The 17286-nt window shown below is 35.4% G+C and overlaps 1 protein-coding gene across 1 annotated transcript in view; it reads left to right on the forward strand.

Moving 5' to 3' along the window:
• The first annotated feature begins 4601 nt into the window (after nt 1–4601).
• LOC142319866 (uncharacterized) overlaps nt 4602–17286 on the forward strand; it is a 90572-nt gene continuing 77887 nt past the window's right edge. Inside the window, exons 1-2 of the mRNA XM_075357540.1 lie at nt 4602–4724; nt 16078–16133. Of these exons, the coding sequence (XP_075213655.1) occupies nt 4602–4724; nt 16078–16133 (179 nt within the window). The remainder of the gene's footprint in view (nt 4725–16077; nt 16134–17286) is intronic.

Genomic DNA, 17286 nt, shown 5'->3' on the forward strand with positions numbered 1-17286 from the left:
CCAGGGTAAGTTTTGCAGTCAACGAGTTGATTCCTAAATCTTTGCTTAACCATGATATAATCTATCTGATACCTTGCAGTATCGCCTGGCTTTTTCCAAGTGTATATTATGATTTTTAAATTGGGTGTTGGCAATTACTAAATTATACTTTGTGCAAAACTTTATAAGTCTGTCCCCTCTTTCATTCCTTTTGCCCATCCCGTATTCACCTACTATATTTCCTTCCTTGCCCTTTCCAATGCTTGCATTCCAATCTCCAACTATTATTAAATTTTCATCTCCTTTTACATGCTTAATTGCTTCATCAATCTCTTCGTATACACACTCTACCTCATCATCATCATGGGCGCTTGTAGGCATATAGACGTTAACAATCGTTGTCGGTTTAGGTTTTGATTTTATCCTTATTACTATGATTCTATTGCTATGCGTTTTGAAATATTCTACTCTCTTCCCTATCTTCTTGTTCATTATGAAACCTACTCCTGCCTGTCCATTATTTGAAGCTGAGTTTATTATTCTAAAATCACCTGACCTAAAGTCGCCTTCCTCTTCCCACCGAATCTCACTAATTCCTACTACATCCACATTTATCCTATCCATTTCTCTTTTTAAATTTTCCAGCCTACCAACCTTTTTTAAACTTCTAACATTCCACGCTCCGACTCGTAGAATGTTATTTTTTAATTTTCTGGTGACCCCCTCCTTAGTAGTCCCCACCCCGAGATCCGAACAGGGGACTAGTTTAGCTCCGGAATATTTTACCAAGGAAGGCGCCTCCATCATTGCTATATGAAAATGCAGAGAGTTACATTTTCTTGGAAAAAAAGCAGCTGTAGTTTTCCAATGCTTTCAGCTGCGCAGTACTCAGAGGACTGAGTGATGTTGATATGGCCGTTTAAGTCGTCCTGACTCACGCCCCTAACAACTACTGAAAGAGCTGCTGCCCTCTTTCAGGAATCATTCCTTATTCTGGCTCTCAACAGATACCTCTCCGATATGGTTGCACCTTCGGTCCAGCTACTCTGTATCATTGAGTACTCAAGCCCCCTCACCAACGGCAAGGTCTCATGATTCATAAAGGAGGCTTAGAAGCCTATCACTTCTAATACGCATGCTCTATTCCCTTCCATCTACACAACGATTCTCCTTATTTCATCTCTTATTCGATTCCTTTATGAAAATAAGCTTATATCAACAAACCTCATCGCTAAACAGAGAAGGGAAAATTTAAACTGTTACGCACGCATTCTATATGACATCATTATTCTTTTTTCTTTTAATTTCATTCGGGCGGGAAGCTATGTTGCACAATATTAATTACTGTCGTTCTTTTGCGCATACTGTCATGCTCAAGATATATTTTACAGTTATTCTTAGTAGACGTATAAAAGACGACAGTTGATTCTGTTTTCGTGGTGCATAATTTTTGGGTGTTCTATTTAGAGTTGTGTTTTTAGTTTGTCTATATTTTTTTTATTTGGGCCTACTCAATTTCGTAAGCTTTTTAATAATTTACATAAACAGAAGACGATTTTTTTCGAAATGTTTATCGGTATTATTTTTTTAAATCATTAGGTTTTACGTAAGTAGATATTTTATAAGCACTTTTAGAAAAGAATATTTTGTTTTTAAATTTATAAACCTGAGCTGCAGAAAAAGAAGTCACATCTGGACATGCTTTTCCGAAGCAAGCCCTGGAAAAGCTTTGTGTAATCTTTGTCGTAGTTCAGTATCCTATGCCGGTGGGACGACTAGTAATCTATCTCGTCATATTAAAGTTAAACACCCAGGAGTTGATATTTCAAGACAAAAAAATCCTTGTCCTGATTATGTTTCAGAAATGCATTATAACTTAAATCTTACTATGTCTACTGCGACTGAACCAAATGAATCGCAGCAATTAGCCCTTAAACAAACCTTGTTGAATCGCCTAATCCTTCTTCTGTGCATCCAATAACATCTTTGTTCTAAAAAAGAAACAAAACACAACAGTTGTCCCTTACTTCTTTTGTTACAAAACCTCAACCAACCTCAAAGTATAAACCTCAACCTCAAAGTAAAAGCCGAGCGTTAGATATTCAATTAATTAGGTTAATAACTAAAGAATATCAACCTATTTCACTCGTTGAGGATGAAGAATTCAAGAAGTTTGTTCATATATTAATCCCTGGGTATTCGCTTCCTTGTCGGAAAACAATTACAACTAGTTTAATTCCACAATTATATGATAGAATTTCTTGTGAGATTCGTAAGTCATTATATAATATAGAAGCATGCGCAATAACCACTGACAGTTGGACATCAGTTTCAGATAATAATTATATGGCCATAACTATCCATTTCATTGACCATGATTGCAATTTAAAAACCCATTACTTACTTGTATGGAAATCTACAGTCAACATACGGCTGAAAACATTGCTCGTTGTTAGTGACAATGCAGCAAATTTAAAAGCTGCTATTTGCAATTGTCAGCTACGCCATATTCCTTGTTTAGCGCATACAATTAATTTAATTGTCCAAGCAGCAGTGTCTGAAGTAAAAACAATTGTGGTAAAATCGAAGGCAATTGTCGTATTTTTTAAACGAAGTTCTCATGCTGCCTCCAAACTGCAAAACATGCAGCGACAAATGAATTTTAAAGAATTAAAATTAAAACAGGAAGTGCCTACCCGATGGAACTCACTCCTGCACATGTTTAATAGATTATTAAAAACAAAAGAACCACTAATTTCGACTATCGCTTTGGTGAATCCTATTCAAAATAATATTTCATTTGATGAGTGGACAGTTATAGCTGAAATATGCAAATTATTGAAAATGTTTGAAGAGATAACTATTGAAATAAGTTCTCAAAAAACTGTCACTATTTCAAAAATCTGTTTATTGGCGAGAGCGATGACAAGACATGTACTTAACATTAAATCTTCTACTCAGAATTCTGAAATCGTTAAAGTATGTTACAAGATGTTAGACCAACTGCAACATAGATTTAAGGATGTTGAAAATAATAATATTTTGCTTGAAATCATGCTATTAGATCCTCGTTTTAAAAAAACAAGGTTCTAAAGATGAAGCATCTTACCAAAATGCTTACACAAAACTTTCACTTTGTTCGAAGTATTCAGATAGAACAAGGCGATAGGTTTGAAACCGTAATTATTGAACCCTCCATTTCAACTGCAAGGGAATATTTTGATAAAAAAGTTACACCAGTTTTAACTAATTCAAACCCAACAGTAGCAGGAATTTTAGAGCTAGATAAATATATAAATGAACCGCTCATCTCAAGAACACAAAATCCTCTCTCTTGGTGGAAAGAAAGGCAGTTAATTTATTCAAGATTATTTAAAATAATGCAAACTAGACTTTGCATTCCTGCAACCTCTGTTCCCTGTGAACGAATTTTTTCAAAAGCGGTACAGTTAATAACAGAAAGGCGAAATAGACTTACATCAAAGAATTTCAAAAAAATTATATTTCTACATGTAAATATGTAAAATACTATAAAGTTTATTTGAAAGGTATTAACTAATTATTTATTTTGCTTAATTTTTTTTTCATTATTCTTTTGTGATAATAAAACCAACAATTTTTAAAAACAACATTTTTGTATGTGTCTGTGTAAGTAACTGTGCGCGATTAGTAAAAACATAAAGTAAATATAAAATAACATCGATGTGATAAAAAAAACAAAGACGGAATCAATGGATAGCTCAAAAATAAGGTATGGTACAAGCTATATTATTTTAAATTATTCATTTTGTCATTTATAGCTTTAGAGAAATTAGTTAAAGATAAATTTTCTAGTTATAAATACTTTTACTTGGGCTAGTAGTGAACGCGTTTACGCAAATCAGCTGATTTCGAAATCGAGAATTCTAAGGTTAAAGTCCTAGTAAAGGTAGATACTTTTATACGGATTTGAATACTAAATCGTGGATACCGGTGATCTTTGGTGGTTGGGTTTCAATTAACCACACATTTCAGAACTAGTCGACCTGAGACTACACGACTAAACTTCATTTACACTCATACATATCACCCTTATTCACCTTCTGAAGTAATTCCTGACGGTTCTTCCGAAGGTTAAGAAGAGAAAAAAATATATAAATACTTTTAATGAGTTGAAAAAAAAAATTTGGCTCTCATTCGCTGTAGTTGATGATAAAAAAATTGTTTTATGGGGCTTAAGATAAAATTTAATTGTTTAAGATTAACTCGGTTAAATAGGAGAGTTAATGAAAATATTTTATAATCAGAAGTAATAAATTTGCCGAATGTCAATAAACATTAGTGATGGTGATGTAATAAGTTATGCGTCTCGTGTGGAAAACAATAAACAAAATAAACGCAGGCTAGAATTTGGTGTGGTAGGAGGATCCCCCACTACAAGCTATGCATAAGAAAGATTGCTATGAATCGAATCGAATCGAATCGTAATTGAGAAAGATTTGGTTTCCTGTCGCCTATCCATTTCATTGTTAAAAATCGTAAAAAGATTCGGTTTCTCCTGCAAACTGATTCTAAATTTTTTCGTTCAGTATAAAGATTCGGATCGAAGGAACGACTCGTTCACGATTCTTCCCATTACTAGTATGGATCGAACCACGTTGCGGTGGGAATTATTGTTATTACATTCTTCTGTTTATGGTTGTTATAGTACTTTTAGTAGAGGACCACGGCGCAGAATAGCATCAATTCATTATTCCCAGAAATCCGTCAGTAACCCTATCAGATTATTTTTCTTAGCTTGTATTGCTCAGTTTGAAATTTATTATTGAATATATAATAGAAAAAAAACATTGATATTTTATTTCCATCATATTAGTTAGTGCAGATTAGATTGGTATCTGTTATCCCTTTTACTGATTGTTTCTCAATTAACACTTACTGTAATATTTAGCAATATTATATATATTTATATATTAGTAGGCCATTCACAAATTCCTGGATGTATATTTATAAGTAGTGTAAAATATTTATTTAATAAAATTAAGTTAACATTATTGGTAACATAAATATGCACTAAATCGCCAGACAGAATATGTTCTAGTCCCATTCGACTTCTAATAAAGTATTTGTTTTGATGTATCATTCCCTCTTTCCAAAATTGCTTGTAAGTTCTCTGTGATAGTGTCTAGGGACTCTTGTTTCTTTTCTAGAAGGTTGCAAACAAAACCAGTCTAAGGTATCTGTCTGGTAAACCTGAACCTTCTAAAATCTAGAATATAAATCCTTTCTAATTCAACAGCTTCTTCAAAATACTGTAACTTCTGATATATTAACTTGTTTTAATGTTTAATAATGTTACTTCTCTTCTCTATTTTACAAATAAATGTGTATCTCGAATAGCGATGAAAACAGTATCATTTTCAGTATTTTTATTTCATTGTGTCTACATACCATCATAATATATCACAAATCTTCATTATTATAATAAATATATTTATTTTGAAACCATGAAGAATAATTTTCTCAGTGTAAGTTGTTTGGAAATTTTAGAAGCTTGATCAACTTTGGAAGCTCCACATTTCATCCACTTTTTAGGATAAAAGAACCATTTTTTGTATTCCCATACATTGTGTTCCCACCTATCACATATTTATGTAATAAAACTTCCTTTCTTTTATGTTTATTTTTGTTTTTAATCTTATTTATTTTAAAATTGAATCTGTAACTGATAACATTGATTATTTCTTCCAAAATGTTTTAACAGACTTTAGAAAAAGGGAGGTTCTCAACAATTCATCTTGTAATTTTTTATGTACATTTAAATCTTATCAAATGGAAGATTTTTGTCTAATTCTTTCATCTGCTTGTAGAGCAGGTTTCTCTAAGTATCCTGTTGCACATTTTTCACATAACCAAGTGGAAAACTTTAAAATGAAGAATTGTCGTCTACATTTGATTATTTTTTTCCTTTTTTTTATATTATCATCTTTAATATTGAATCATTATTGTGTAATGATTTATAGTCTTATGTAATAATGATGTTTAAAGAACTTCTGAATAAAAATTTAAGAAACTTTATTGAGAAAAACTAAGGTAAAAATAATATGCATTCCTACATTATAGAAACCCATAACTCTTGTTCATACAGTAATTTCATTGTTTGTCAAATTCCTTATATTTTTGTTGTCTCAGGATTTTCAAGTATATGTTTCATTAAAAAATTCTATTTTTATAATATGGCAGCATTTTTGTAAGCCCATAAAATTAAAAAAAAAAAAAAAAAAAAAAAAAAATGGTAAACTGAAAAAAAAACTTTTAAAAACTAATAAATAAATTGACATATAAACATATCTAAAAAAATATCCTTTAAATTCTTTAAAATTTTTAATTTCTAATGCTTATCCCAAATTAATGGTTACCTGATTTTAATATGGTGTAAATTAAGAAATTTTCCTTAAATTATAATTAAGAAAAACTGAAAAAAATTATTATTATTTTATTTTACTTTTTTATGTGGTTTTTTGAAGTCAGCTATTAAAAAAGTAAATTTGCCATCCCTTATTTATTATTTTTCTTTTAATTATTTTTGAAGATCCTTAATTACTTCTTCCATAGAAAAACTGAAAAGCAGCAGTTACAGACTCCATACTTGTTTTTCTTTCTTCATTTCTTCACATACCATAGCTACCTGATTCTTTTATAAATAATTCTTTTTCCTCTTAAAAAAATATCAGATTTTTTTTATAGTAAGTATTCTATTTTATTCCATGTTACTAGATGACTGTATTTCATTCTAAAAATAATTGAATAAAGGAAAACATTTTCTGATTGTAAAATATCCCCCTCCCCTATATTTTAACACCATTTTCCTAAAACTTATTAAAATAAATACAACTTTATATTATCAAACACTTTCCAAGGATTTGTTGCTTTAAAGATACTAAAAATAACTGATTGACTTTCAAACTTTAAGGAAATTAAACACCTGTAATAATTATCAGTTCCTCCTTCAGCCCAGTTAGTGGTGGCACTTCATTGACTTAACCTTTTTAGTACGTAGTTAAACAATATATCCTGTGTTTTAGAACTAATTTGTGATTTGGTTTTTTGTATTTTTATTTAATAAACAATTTTGGATGCTGTGTTCGTCAATGTGTGCTCCTTCATTTTATGTCTATTCTAAAAAGATGATTGTAGTGAGTCAGAACAATACCTGCCATCTGTTGATAGATATGAAACTGATCACCGTGTTGATATGCTGACCTAGGACACCTGAGGTGTGAGAACTCATAAATAAAAGAAAATTTCATCGTCTGTAAAGCATGTAATATCTCTACCTAGCACAGTGTAAGAAAAGTGCATACAGTTTGGAAGGCAGACTTATTGTAGACTTATTAACTCATTCAGTCTAATATACATTCTCTTGTTAAAACATTATTTGTATTAAAAATCTGGTAATCTAAACCTAATAAAAAAGCAGTATTTATAATAAAGAATGAAGGAATAAGTTGAAATAAAAACCTGAAATATATTTGCATGGTTTTGGTGTATGTGTAGTCTTTATGGAACTGAATAAAAGTTTTTCATTGCAAAAAAATGCTGTTTTTTACATCCTGAACAAATTTTTGAATTTGTTTTTTAAGTTATCTCACATCTTTTCTGTTCCTTTTTTCATTTTTTTACCTGGAGGAATTTATGAAGGGAAGTCATATTTAAAAACATATATACATAATATATTTAAAAACAATAATACTCTGTTAATTAAAAAAAAAACAACACAATATCTCTGCATCTCGTACATGTGTACACGGATACGTGCATAAAATAACTATTTTGAATAGTGGGTTCTTAATTAATTTTTGAACTAATTTTTTATATTTACTTTTACATTATTTCACGCATTTGTATTTAAATAATTAATATAGACAAAGCGCATCTATTTTTTATCTTATCTGTTTTTGTGATTTATATTTTATAATTGTAATTTATATAATGCATTATTGTGTTCGGATCTGATTGAAGATTTATTTACAAAATTTAGTTTTATAATCAGAGATTTGCTGAATCATATCCTGCTTGTTTGGAGTGGTTAAAATTTGTAAGCCAAACTGATAACCTTCCAACCGACTCATGAAGGTTAGATTTAAGCAGGTCAGAAAATAGTCCCTTGTGTACTGTTGGCTATGAAATTAGGCAACTTACTGGTAGATGTAGAATATGGTCCTCAGAAATGAATCGCTTGCACATTTTTATTTTTTCTTGAGAACAACTAGTCAGTGTTTTTGTATTCTTAACAATTTCATTACACTGATAGACAAAAATAATTTTTTTTAATATTTATATAAGTGTGATACCATTTCTTGAATTGATTTTTTTTGCATACATTACAGATCTATAAATACAATTTTTCAATCACCCTTAGTTTTAAATAAATTACACTTCAAAAAAAATTAAGGGAAAATATAGTTAATTGTGTAAAATTTATAATTTTGCATTGCCGTACCTGTGTTAGAACGATTTCGCTGATGCTATTCTTTTATAAATAGCCTCAGGCACATCCCGATTTAATATCCAACAGTTATCGGCTAGCATGCTAGTTATTTCATTTTCCTTTGTAGCAGCTTTCCATCACCGAAATGTATTGGTGGAAACGTTCACCGTGTTCGTCACTTAAGTCTCCGAGGTTGTCCGGGAAAAAATCCAGGTTTGAGTGGAGGAAGTGTAGTTTCAAAGACATATTATTTCTCATAGCTTTATATGAAATAAGAAGTTGATTAACAATATCATGGTAATTGTCGGGTTTTTTTTTGCCGAGAAAATCTTTGCAAACGTCTTTAAAAAAAAACCCAAACTGCAATTTCTACATTATTTAATAGTGAGTTAAATACAACATCTTTGACCAATTTTCTTATTTGAGGACATCAAATATTCCTTCTAATTTTTCCTTCACTTACATTCGGAAATTTCTGCGTGATGTACAAAAATCCGCAACTATCCTTCTTCATTGCGTTTACAAATTTTTTCATTAGTCCTAGCTTGATATGGTGAGGAGGTAAAAATATTTTTTTGGGTTCAACTAAGGGCTCATGAATAATATTTTTCCCATCTGGAGTTAAGTTGTCGCGTTTCTTCCATTCTTTGGTAACATAATGTTTATCCCTAGCTCGGCTGTACCATTCACAAAGAAAACACATGTACTTAGTATAGCCTAACAAAGGAGCTGTAACTTTCAAATCACCATATATGTTCCAGCAATGTTTTTATAATTTATTTTTTCAAGAACGTCTTTCATCACATCATACGTCTCTTTCAAATTAATACCATAAGCGATTGATATAGAAGGATATTTGTTACCGTTGTGTAGTAGAACCACTTTTAAACTATACTTGGACGAATCTATGAAAAGGCGCCAGTCCTCAGGTTTATGAACTTGTCCCAAGTGCAACATAAGCTCATCAATATTTGTGCAATAAACGGAAGTATTTTCATTAATAAAGTACTGAGAAAGTTCTTTTTGTCGGCTTCTAAAGCCCGAAGTTTTTGTATGTTTTTGAAGTAAATTCCAACCTTGCAGTCTTGTTTTGTGGCGGTTATAGATTTTATTTATGGACGGATTTCGTATTTGCGTTCCGGTCCCTTAGACCAGTGAGAAACAATTAACTGAGGCTGATACGGGTATACTAAGCGTGTATGTGCTTTGTATTTCCGGCAATATTCCCCTTCAGTCCGTCCTCTGAAGTCCTTTCGGTGCTAGAGCATTTCGGTCAAACAGGAATTTGCCTTCCGTGGGGGGCCCTAATGTTTGGAGGAAGCTTTTCGGATACAGGTGTGTCCGGGAAGAATTTGGTGGGATCGCGTGGACACCGTCATTGTGCTGGTTCACCTGAAACAGACATAAAAAGGAGGCGTGTTAGAAAGATGTAGCAGAGCTGCGTTGAGGACAATATGACAAACTTCTCATTTTTCAACCTACCTACTTATTAAATTTTTATAAAATTTTAATCTGTTTTTTTTTTTATTTTTATGAAGCGCGCCAAAATCGGTCTTAACGTTCCCGCGTTTTTGTTGTAAACCTAATAATGTTTAAAAATATTAATTAGAATAATATGGGCTTAGATTAAGATGTTTTCAATAAAATGTGAAAGTTAACAATTTGATTTATCATTTTGAATTAATTAAGTGGTCTACTAATAGTTAACACTGGTTAGGTAAAATACATTTCCGTTAGTAATAGTGAGTATTAAATTAGGTTGGGAACAACAAAATACAAAGTCAATGGATTTGGTTTAAAGGGTTTATTTTATTTCATTTTGTTATTTAATTGTAGACTTTCACTAACTTAACCGTAGACAATGAAAAGGGTCTGGCTACGTAGCGGCGTCTTATCTATTTCCTGTTGAGAACACCTTTGGAGCATAATACAACAAAACCATGTATTCAGTTATTATTAAGCACTCGTTTGGACGTTAGATTTTATCTATATCTATACTATTGTAGGATTTTATAATGGGATAGATTAAATTAATATTGGTTCGTGTATTTATTTTACATTTGATTTGAATAAAATACACCCCAACTAAATGTTTAATTATTTATTAAGCACCCTTACTAGTAAGGGTGTTATATTGGGGTAAATAAAATTGATTTAATTTTGGTAAAAAAAAACAAAAAAACTATGTCGATACATTTATGAATTGTAACAACTTTACGCGCACATCTCTTTTATACGCTCATCGGCGTATAAAGCGGTGTTAACGCCTTCCGACAACGGCATATCCTTTGTATATGCAGTATACAGAATTGACGAAAGGACTGCCCCCTGGGGAACCCCGGCGGTTATCGCCCTGGTAGTTGATAAGGATCCCCCTACGCGTACTGCGAACTGTCTTCCCAGTAGGTAAGACCTTATTAGCTTGACATGGCGGCCAAGGACCGTCGTTTGAGCGAGTTTATATAGTAGACGTCATGCCAAATCTATCCAAGGTTTTAGCCATATCCAAGAAAACGGCTGCGGTCACCGCGTGCGTATTCAAGCCTCCGACAAGGCTATCCACCATTCGAACTAGTTGGAGGGTCGTCGAATGGTCTTCTCTGAACCCGAACTGCTCAGACCGATCCTCCGGCCCCAGACATCGCCGTAGTCGCTCGAGGAAATTTTTTCGAACAACTTTTACAATATCGGTAGTAAGGAGATCGGCCTGTAGTTCCGGGAAGAATATAGACTTTTCCCCGGTTTGAGCAGGCATATCACCTTCGCCGTTTTCCAGCATTCTGGAAAATACCCTACGTACAAAATGGACGTGAAAAGGGTGGCCATGGTCGCTATGAGAGCGGGGGGACCGTTCCGATATGCTCGGGCCTTGATCACATCCACCCCTGAGGATTTATCGGGGCTTGTGTCTTTGATAACTGCGGTCACTTCTGCTTCAGTGACGTGGTTTATTTCGCGGGGAGCTTCCTCTACCTGAGCGAAGTAGTCCGCGAGGAAAGAGTCCACCTCGGTTGCATGGTCTTTGTTCGGGCCGGTGGGGTTTGGAGTGAACTGTTCCTCCAGTTTATCCGCGAAAACCTTCGCCCGATCTGACTCGGAATAAGCCAAGAAACCTCGTCGTCCCAGCACCGGATGGCGAGGCTTCTTTCCTTCGCTTGCTTGTTGTCGGGTGACAGGGTGAGGCGATATCTCCTCCTCAGCCGGCGCTTTTCAAGATTGTCTCGGAAATGTGAAGTGGGAGATCGTTACGGAGGGGTCGTGCTGCCTTCTCTGTAGTGCTATAAGACAGAGCCTCGTTTACGGACAACGTGACGCGATCGACCGTGTCGTCGATGTCCTCCGGTGTGGTCAGGAGTTCTGGATCTACCGGCCTAAAATTCCGTTGGAGAGCTTCATGGAACCTTCCAGTTCACTGACCTTCGGGGAGTTGGTGGTGGGTCTCGCCCGGCCCCTGTTAGGTCCAACTCCAGTAAGACCGGAGATTGCTTCGAGGTGAGGCCCTCGATCATTTTTATTGCGAACGGCATTTCTATCGCTCTCAGATAGAATTTCGCGATGTCGAGCACGTCAGTTCTCGACCGACCATTTGCACTCACGAAGGTGGGCACTTCAGGGCCTGTGACGACTAGCCTGCGGGCCGTCGCTTCTTCGCATAACAACCTGCCATTAGCATTTAATACGTGGCTATTCCAAGACGAGTGCTTAGAAATGAGATCTTCCATGAGTATGAAGGGACCTTCCCAATTTTCCAGCACGGCATCTAGGTTAGCGCCGGGTACAGATGAGTTCGGTCTGTTACATGCCGAGACATGTCTGTATACTGCGCCTAGATGTTGCACATGTATGCAGGTCTGTTTCATGACATCGGTGTGAACCTCGATCCGCATATGCGTGATTCGTCTGTGGACTAAAATAGCGCTTCCGCTATTGGCGGGGCTACGGCGTGGCACTACCCTGCCGGTTCTGTAAGTGAAATAGTTCCGAAGGGTCAGTGATTTGTTCGGCTTGAGGTGCGTTTCTGCTAACAGTATCACATAAATTTGTATGTCATCGGCCAGACGGCATAGCTCCGCCGTCTTGTCTGCTACGCAACACGCATTCCACTGCAGCAGTCGCAGTTTGCCTAGCCATACCGGATGAGTAAGATCATGAGGTATTCAATCAAGGATTGGTGTAGGTCCCTAGATTTCGTCTGTAATAAACGGGGAAATTCAGCCAAAATTTCGGGTAGGGCGTGCTTTATTGACATCCTCGCAAGAAAGTCGTTCCCGGCGCTCTCCTTCGAGGACGCGGCTTCCGGCTTTTTCCCGTCGGGGCGACTAGGTGTTTTTTGACTATTCGATTCGTAATCCTTTTCACGGGGATTCAGAGATTTTGGCGCAGGATTTATTCGAGCACCCGCCTCATCGTGGCGAAAAGAGTGGAAACGACTCTTGGTCGCAAGTCCCTGTTACGAGCAAAGGGACCTTTACCCTTAGTCCTGCTCACGCTCTTTTAGAGCGGGGGGCCGTAATCTGTAATTGTGTGTTGATCTTTGATTTCACACATTTGATCCAGTAGCGGCGAAGAGGTGCAAAGAGTGACAGGAGAATACAGAAGATCTCCAGTTGCCCGTGCCTCGCTGCGGGTAGTCGTCAAGCTTGTGGGCTTGAGCCCAATATCTGTAATAGATGGAATACAGCGAGAATTGTTTTCGTATACTGTTAGGTCAGGTGATCTCCGACCATGACAGATGTTAGTGAGGTAGGTAAGAAGCCTAACCGGAGGAGGGGGCTGGAGCCTTATCCTTCGACCTCCTCGAACACTGGTCCTGACAACGATAGTTTGAGGTAGATATAGGGGTGACCACCCGGGAGGGTATGAACCCACTTATTGAAGAGTTTTTGCAAGCCGCGGGCAAGCCTGGCAGCTCCTCCTTTGACCCGTGATGTTTTGGCAGAACTGGATGGGTTATCTTCCTATTTAGTGAATCCCAAGTGTACTAGAGCTGCTAGAGGAAATTATTGCTCCGACTCAAATTCTTCCGAGCGGCTTTAACAGCTCTTGTCGAGAGGTACGAAAATCTTGCCTCACGGCCTGAAGAAGTTCTAGGCCTAGAAGGTTCGGTCAACTAAATGCCCAGGGTGCTTTGGTAGTCCAGGTTGAGTTAGGTGAGATTGCAGAGTGACGGAGCTTCGATGCTGTCTTTCTGCAGTACCCATATGTAATTAGGGGTAATCTGCCTCGCTTTCACAGCTGGAAAAAGGTTTGTGTAGAGCATCCCTATATGTCTGCTATTCTGTGCAGGAAGTCGCTTGATAGTGTCTTTATACGGCAGGTTTCTGATGCGCATCATGTTGTGGTCAAACTTGCCATTCGCGGACTGAACCTTACAGTTGCTAATTCATATTTCCAATTCAGGGATCCTACTGAGGAACACCTAGCGAGATGGGATAGGTTCCTTCGTATTGTGGGCAGTGGTCGGATCCTTATTACTGCTGATGTTAATGCGAAGTCGCTTTTCTGGCACAGTGGAATCACTGATCATGGTGGTGGCCTTATTGACAGTTTCATCGCGCAGCACAATTTTGAAGTCTTTAATGCTACAGACCAGTTGGCCACTTACGACGGGCCTTTTCAGGTACAAATATTGACATTATCATTGGTAGGGACATCCCTGGCAGAGTCCTTGACTGGTCTGGTCGACGACTGTTCTAGCGATCATCGGTTGATACTATTCGAAATAGTGGATGAGCTGCACGATGGCCATGAGGGACACTTTTCTGTTCACCGCGGGTGCTTCCTGAAGGGGAGGCGGACTGGCTGAAATTCTTGTCTTTGTTGGAGTCCAGACTGGAGATTTTTCCCGAGACCTTGACGGTCTGCCAAAAGATATCCTGGCAGAAAATTTCACTTCTGCGGTGGTGGCGGCGGCTGAAGACGCCATTCCTAGAGGCACTGGCCGGGAACGTATTTCTGGTTGGTGGTGGTCTCGGAATCTGAGAGCAATGAAGCAATCTGTGAACCGACTCAGAAGAGCTGAGCAACGAGAGGGTGATCCCGATCGGCGTGCGGCCCTAACTGCAGATTAACGCAGAGCGAGGACAAGGTACTTTCATAGCATTAGGTCCTCTAAGCGTAATTTCGGGCGCTCCTTCGTTCAGAAGTAAGGGAATAGAGATTCTTGGGGCGTTGTGTATAGAACCCTTGGACATAAGCGCAGGAAAGATGCCCTACTGTCAGCTTTGTCAACCCACGAGGGTGTGGTAATTCATTAGGACCGTCTCCTTAATATTTTGCTGAATGATTTGCTCCCGGATGACACTATGGTGGGTGAGGTTTAATAGGTTGCTCTTCGCCGGCCACTTTCCGGCGTGTTGGAAGCGTGGAGACTTGGTATTGTTCAAAGTTGGCGACAAAGATCCTACTGTTAGTTCCTGATCGTGACTTGGTAATGCCACGCGAGACACTTAGATGGGACTGGGTGGAGGTGCGGCGTTTGTCCCCCAACTCCTTCGCGGACCGGAATGAGGTTTTGTTCCCCTATTTAGGTCACTTAAACTGGTCGACTTGTTTGGATGTAGGTCTGAATTTCTATGTTGCGTAAAACATAATTTTGATTGGTTTGAGTGTAGCACTGATTTAACTTTAACCTCGTTTGTTTTCTGAGGCATTCACAGTCATGAACGATGTTGTCAAATCTGTATTAGGCGCGGGGTTCACGCTTCCGCGGTTTCGGTTAGTTAGTTTGAGGGAATCATGATAGGTTGGATGTGAAGATGTCTGTTTGAGGCCTACGTGAAGCCAAAATTTGATTTGTATTTTACTGATGCAAATTTCTGCCGAGGCATTTACTAAGGTAGAAAACACGCCCTTTCACAACCACTGCTAGACAAAGACTATATCTAAACATATGTTCCAGCTGTTAATATAATGCAGCTGTAACGAATAATGTGAAATATTTCTTAAAAGTATTTATAGAGAAAAGCAAGATTTTTTTTATCACAAGTGAATAACAACAGGACCACTTTTGAGGACAATATTAAAAGTATATAAACCTGAGAGAAGTTTTAACAGTATCAAACAGCGATGTTCTGACAAGTCATATTAATGGTAGTAACAATATATGTTACTATCAGTACCAATACAAAATTAAGAAGAGAAAATACAATAACAAAAACAGGTATAAAGTAAAATAGCAAGTGATTGAATGAAGTAAATCACGCTACTATTTAAAAAAAAACTTCCTGTTCATTTCACTTAATGATGCATCAAATTTTCAAATATTACTTGTATAAATGGATAAATGGAATACACATCATGAAACAATTACTTTGTCTTTTGGTATCTCTAAAATTTATTTGATTTTTGTCTGGGAAAATATTAACTTTAATTATAAAATTTGTAAAACTTCTATGATCAACTATAAGAAGATTTTATTATTTCACTTACAAATGATGATGAAAGATAATAATTAATATCAAATGAAATCTCAAAAACAAATTCTTTTGAGCATTAATATGATACTAAAAATATTCAACATTGCTGAATATTTCAATACTTAATTATGTAAAATAATTATTTTATCACAAATATTTTTCATTAAATTTAAATTAATTTAACGAAAGTTAATTTATTTTTGTTTTCAGGAGAAGACACTGCTTTGTAACACTGGTTCTTACATCAGATATCTTTTCTCTTCATGGTGAGTTCAAAATTATTGTAGATTAAAAACAATCAGAATTTATGAGTATTAACACAAAATTTAATAGTTTTATTTACTAATCCATGACTAATATGTAAACTGAAGTTTAACCTTGCATTAGGGGAAATATATCTCTGTAGCCTGGAGGTAAAGGACACCATCTTAATTTTTGAAGTTTGAAGTTTTGATCACTTTTACTAATTTCCTTTTTCATCACCATCTTCCATCACAACCTTTTCTACTAAAATACTTTATTTAGGCTACTTGAATAGTTACTGTTACTTATAAATCTTTTTTATATTAATGAAACACAACCTCCTGGTTTCATCCAATAAAGAAAAAAATTGTGCAATAAAAAGATAGTAAAATATTGTAACACTGTTACAATTAAAAGAAAAGGGTAATTTAAAAAAAATATAAATTTATTTTGCTCATCCAAAAAGTGTAATACAACATATAATTTACTATGGTCACTCAACAAAATTTACAAAGAACTAAAAAATATCATTTCTTCTGTAGTAATATCTATTGAACAATAAAAATTCACAAAATATTGAAAATTAATAATAAAAATGATAAAATAGCAGAACATTTACAAAATGAACACAATTTTATTAATAAAACTAATATTCTGAACTAAATCTTCATTAAAAATAATTACTTTCATAAATTAACTGAAAGAAATTCTTCGTCAACATCTCTAATTTATAAAATAATTCATTAATATTTTCTTGCTGAATTTAATGTGAACAAATTATGACAGGATTATTGGCTGCTTATTAAAAACTTTTGTGTAAATAATTGGAAATGTATTTCTGTACAGTGATTTAAAATTCTTGAAATCATATAATTGTATTTTGCAAAGATACTTTTTTGAACAATGGCGAATCAGCTGCTGTCAATTCCCAAGTGTCAGTATCTGTAAAAATTCATTATTTCTTCTTGTTTCATTCTGTAAAAATTCATTATTTCTTCTTGTTTCATTCTATCAGTGCATGGACATTTACTGCTTCCATATGCGTTTGGCCTTCTTAACAAGAATTTATGACTAATACACTATCTGTGGATGTCGGTGTAAAATATGGATAAAACACATACAAATTTTTGCTGACCATAATACTATTTCTTCAGTTTTTTAATTGGTAATGTTTTG

The sequence above is a fragment of the Lycorma delicatula genome, chromosome 2, assembly GCF_047948215.1.
Source record: "Lycorma delicatula isolate Av1 chromosome 2, ASM4794821v1, whole genome shotgun sequence".
NCBI lineage: Eukaryota > Metazoa > Arthropoda > Insecta > Hemiptera > Fulgoridae > Lycorma > Lycorma delicatula.